The 5,694-nt window shown below is 39.6% G+C and overlaps 1 protein-coding gene across 4 annotated transcripts in view; it reads left to right on the top strand.

Moving 5' to 3' along the window:
* The window catches only part of LOC107654155 (sphingomyelin phosphodiesterase 3-like), a 59,390-nt gene that overhangs the window by 34,316 nt on the left and 19,380 nt on the right, over window positions 1-5,694 (top strand). For all 4 annotated transcript variants that reach the window (XR_001630310.1, XR_001630311.1, XM_016441110.1 and 1 more), the window contains one exon: window positions 2,239-2,314. Coding sequence is in view for 2 of the 4 variants with exons in the window: in XM_016441110.1 (XP_016296596.1) it covers window positions 2,239-2,314 (76 nt within the window). In the remaining 2 variants the exon portion in view is untranslated. The remainder of the gene's footprint in view (window positions 1-2,238; window positions 2,315-5,694) is intronic.

The raw sequence follows: 5,694 nt of genomic DNA, 5'->3' as shown, positions 1-5,694 counted from the left end.
GTACTGCAAACACATACCAGCTTCATCACTGTGTCTGTCACGCAACTCTGTTCCCTTTTCGGGCTGTCTTTACATTTATTCTGAAAGATGAAGCTCGCGATTATGGTAAAGGGTGTTACATTTCCGACGAGTGCTTGCGGTGTTCGGCCAATCACAATGCACTGGGTCAGCTGGCCAATCAGAGCAGACTGCGCTTGTCGGAAGGAGGGACTTTGTAGAAAACGAAGCGTTTGACAGAGGCGGGGCATAGAGGACTTACAATAATGTACAGTATTTGAAAAATAATGTGTTTTTTGAACATTAAAGCATGTCAACATATTCTGTTACACCAAATACACAAAATAATGATCTTTAAAAAAGCATCATATGACCCCTTTAAGATGACATTTCAGCAGTCAACACCAATACCAGTGAAATTTCACATTTAGCGATATACAGGTTTGGAGAAATTTAGCATTACATCACTTGCTCACTAATGGATCCTTTGTAGTGAATGGGTGCCGTGAGAATGAGAGTCCAAACTGCTGATAAAAAACAATAATCCACAAGTAATCTATATGACTCCAGTCCATTTTTATCCATCCAATTCTCCTTTTTTTGCCAAAATGTTGTATGGTTATTATTAATGACATAATAAACAGCAATCCTAAAGTACAGATATACTGTATATGTATTTTGCCCATGAAATGTATACGTGCATGTACTAATTGTTGGTACTTGGTGCTACCAATGCTTTAGAAATATTTATTTTATTTTATTTTAACCTTTGACATCCCTATAGACACAAAAAATTTCCACCCATCTGATTTCCTGCCTTCTCTAGTCTGTCAATGCAACACACACACACTTAGCCAAGCATGGATAAACGTTTGAAATATTCATACACAAGGACTATGAAACAGAGAAAGGCAATGAAGCTGAGTGAGGAAAAAGCAAACGATGAAATGAAAGAGTACTAGCCCTGTTTGATCCGATGCAGTGAGCTCATGGTAACCACATGGTCAGACTCTCATTAGTGTAATTAAATCTACAAATCAGCTCTAAAAAACAATGACATTTATTATCGCCGCTGCTGAAATGTAGAATTTGCACTTTGTGGAGGACTTCAGGATTTGGAAGGAGGTTGAGAAACTGTGTCCAACTGTACTGTAGCTCTCAACACTTTGAATAGGAGTCCTTGCTGGGAATGAGCCAATGTAAGTCATTGAATGATTTACACTGAATGGGCTGTCTGGATGAAAAGAGGACAGAGAGATGCCAGTGCTGGAACTAGCACAATATACAAAGCCTACAGAATTTTTTTTACAAATTAAAAAGTAATAACGCTGTTAAATGTAATCTTTATCAAATCTCAAAATCAACATCCATTGATTACAGAACCGGCTTTACTGATAAGATGCGCTTTAAATATCGCATGCGATTTATCGTGCAGCCCTAGTTCATACTTTGCATTATAATGTTGTGAAGTTATTACTTAAGTTTTATATTATTTATGAATTTTTATAGACATTTATATCAATAATGAATTATATTAATATAATAAATTATAATATATAATACATTATGGTAATATATATGTATATGGACTGAGCTTATGTGTGTATATAGCTATGTTTATTTTATTTTATTATTTTATTGGTATTAATATTTTATTGTACATGCTAATTTTACCTATTTTAACATTTATATTTACTTTTGCTCTCATTTAATGTTGACCTACAGATAACAGCAATAAAATAAAATAACACTGTTAAATGTGAACGCACACATATACACAGATATATATGTATGTGTATATATATTTGCAGAGAGCTTATTACTTTGCAGCATTTTAGGCGCATTAAATTTGCTATCCACTTACTAATAAATTTGTCTTTTTGAAATATTCAGTCCGTCTGCTCACTAATGAGCCGATATAATGCATGAGCCGGAAAGAAAAACAAGAAGAAATGGGGGAATTTGGTGCGGCTGGATAAAATGATGATACGAGCAGGTGTTTTGAAGGGCTCAGAGGTGTGCAAGCTCTCACTATTACCTTTTAAGACGGTCCCCAGACAAGCCACGGACAGATGAAAGGAATCTAGAGTGTATGACAGAAGAAGCTGACAGAGAAACAGTGCAACAGTGCTCAGGGGTGTTGACGGCACTTCATAACTGATTTTGCATTTCTGTAACGCGTTTGATGTGGCAAAGTTCTCACTCTTCAATCTGTTTTGTCCTCCTGCTCTATTCTCTCAGGTGCAGGTGGGAAGCTCTGCTCAGGATCAGCGGGTTGTTGGATATATCGCTTGCACTCATCTGCATGCTATTGAAGGTGGGTGTCTATACACACACACAAATAGAGCAGACAGATTGATATCTCATATACTGTATAGTCTTATCTGAAACTAGGATATCATAGAGACTTAAATGGCCAGTTCACACAAAAATTTAAATTCTGTCATCACTTACTCACTCACCCTCATGTGTTCCAAACTAGTATGACTGTCTTTGTCCATACACTGGAAGTCAATGGTAACCAAAACTGGGGAGACAGACAACACAACAGCACTTTCAGATTCAGATACTTTTATTTCGGTCTCATTGAGTTTAAAGTATCTATGCTTCCCTCAAATGCACATTGCAATTCACTGTTACACAGAACAAAATGATTATATATTATACATAGTTTTCTAAGCTCACTGTACATTACATAAATACACACATCCTGTGAGAGCTCTAATTTAATGGGCAAATAAATGTACAGCCATTTGCATTTGCACTCCGCATGGAAAATGTATAAGACCGCACTGTTGCATTTTTAATAACTTCTGAGGCTTATTTTGCTGTGTTTATATAAGCTGTTTGATCGGTTACATCAAGGAGCTGTAAAGACCGGGTACATTCACGGTGTGGATGAATCATGTTTGTATTGGAGACTCAAGGTCTATAGAAGAGTCTCTTACAAAACAAAAACAAACACTCTCTGTTAGTCTTTGAACGTGTCTCTGACTGTATGTGATCTCTGAGGCATCTGTTATAGGAAATGAACATGTGCTGCTGGGAATAATTAAGCGAAGCATCTTCTCATAGGATAAGGACATGCAGTCTTATGAATAATTATGAGACAATGACACGTCATCAAAGTACTACAGTGATTTGCAAGTCAACTTGTGACATTGACATGATGTACATTTTAAACACGCAAGACGAAAATGGCGCACAAGGCTAAAAATTAACTAGTTTTCTTCTACAATTAAAATGAATGGATGCTAACATTGTCTTCCATGATGTGCAACACAGACTGTTAAAATCGCTGTTAAAAGAGACTCTGTTAATATCTCAGAAAATATAGTTTGGTGTTTCATAATCCTTTGTTGTTTATGAAGATTTTTACTGAAAAACAAGACTGACTGTAAGACAGGAGTAATATTGAGCATTTATTTACTTTTTATTGGAGGGAGTCTCTCCTTCATTCTCAAATTATTATTATTCATTATAATTATTAATATAATTATATAATAATGAATCATTATTCATTATTAATTACATTTATAGATTTAGCAGACAGTTTTATCCAAAGCTACTTAACAATGCAAATTTGTTAATTGCTATTATTGCATTTTTTTATTTAAAATAATAATAAGAATTTGATGCAAGATGAAATCATTATTTTATAGATAATAAAATATTAGTAGTAATATAATATTATAATATATAAAAGTTAATGATAATTTCAGTAATAATATATGTGAAATATATTTCATTTTTATATGTGAAATGAGACATTTAGTGCCGTTATGAAGCTATTTTTCTAGTCAGGACCACAAGCTTGAGCGGCTTTTTCAGGTTTTATCCTGACACACACTCATAAACCCCCGGTGGTGTTGCTGTAGTCTGACTGGCGCGGTGATGTCGAGTGATCCTGACAGGTTTGTCCTGATCCTACTGCTCGTTTGCTGTACATCTGAGTAGATTTCCACACAGAGCAGGGAAACAGTTGTGTGGATGTGAGCGTTCGTGTGCAACCCGTAAAAAGCGCCTCTTCTTTGCTTTATCTCAGTATCTTGTGTCATGCACGCACGCCCGAATCACCACTTCACATGCAGGGCCTGTGACATCACTGCATGTTGACCCCTGTTCTCCGCTCCGATTAATCAACGTGTCCCGCTCACCCACAGGGTCCCGGTTCCCATGACGACAGCTCTCGCCGATCATTGCTATTCCGGATCCACCTACGCCTCTGTGTATCTGCCACCTGATCTAATTATAGAGCAGGGGCTATTTCAGGAGGATAAATGAAACATGAGGGAACAAGGCAAGAAACGGGGAAGAAGGCAAGAGAAACCTGATTATGCTGGAGATGATGCTGGACAGGGAGTTTCAGGGACAAGCGTGGTTCAGTTAATAGAGGAGGCAGCTTCGTCTCTGGATATTCTCAATCGCTTTTTTTCGCCCGTGACACTCTCTCTCTGTGTGTGTGTGTGTGTTACAGATTTTGACAGTGCAGAGGCGGATTTAAGTTATTCTCCTGACATACACACATGTATGTGAGGTTGTTCACTTGTCTTGGACATACTGAAATGTGGTTTCTTATGCAGTGTAGAGATTTCAGAGAGACTACATGAGACCTAGAGGGAAATTTTTTATAGCTAGTGTAGTTCGTTTGTCTCAAAATTTAAAATTTGATTGTCAGGCTGTCAGGATTATGGACCTGTTTAGTTGTGTTTTTTTTCCCCTGTCTTTGTTCCTTGTGTTCCTTATATGGTCTTTTTTCTGTCCTCGTTTAGTTTAATTAGTCATTCAGTTCACCTGTTTTTGTTAATTATCCCTTGCATTTAAGTTTGAGTCTATGCTGCCTGTCTTTGTCTGAGATTGTACGTCAACGAAGAAAGATGGCGGCAGGTAGAGCAGGTGTAGCTATAGCTCTCTTAATATATGGATTAGTTTTAACTTTCCTAAGACCGGTTTGCACCAATACATTTTTAAATCGTGTCAGATTTAATCGTCAACATCTTTATGCAACATCGATATATCAACTCAACAAACGAAACAGGAACCACTTTAAATACACAGGACATGACGAGAAACACCTGGGATCAATAAACATAATTGAACATGAGGGAAAACTGGGTCATGGAAAGCACGTGGGGGAGGAAAACACAAAACATGGAACACAGGACTGACATTACTCCCCCCTCCCGGAAGGCACGTCCACGCACCCCACAACATCCAACGGGGAGGGGGGGTGGGCGCTCTGGAGGCCCTCTCTGGGCTAGACTCGGGGACTGGAATCCTCTCTGGGCTAAACTCGGGGACAGGAACCCTCTCGGGGCTAAACTCGGGGACAGGAACCCTCACTGGGCTAAATTTGAGAACTGGAGCCCTCTCTGGGCTAAACCCAACATCCAACGGGGAGGGGGGGTGGGCGCTCTGGAGGCCGCTCAGGACAGACACAGGATGGCAGGCCTCCAGAGCGGTACCCGTTCTGGGCGCCATGGTGGAGCAGGCAGACTAGGAAGCCACGGCGGAGCAGGCAGACTAGGAGGCCATTGCGGAGCAGGCAGTTCAGGAGGCCATGGCGGAGCAGACAGTTCAGGAGGCCATGGCGAAACAGGGAGCTCGGGGAGCCCTGGCGGAGCAGGCAGCTCAGAAAGCCATGGCTAGACGGCCTCCGTAGCCTTGACCTTGGCCTCGCCACTTGGCCCGGCCCCT

The sequence above is a fragment of the Sinocyclocheilus anshuiensis genome, unplaced genomic scaffold, assembly GCF_001515605.1.
Source record: "Sinocyclocheilus anshuiensis isolate Anshui unplaced genomic scaffold, SAMN03320099.WGS_v1.1 scaffold115, whole genome shotgun sequence".
Taxonomy (NCBI): domain Eukaryota; kingdom Metazoa; phylum Chordata; class Actinopteri; order Cypriniformes; family Cyprinidae; genus Sinocyclocheilus; species Sinocyclocheilus anshuiensis.
This window is presented reverse-complemented; position numbering and strand designations above follow the sequence as displayed.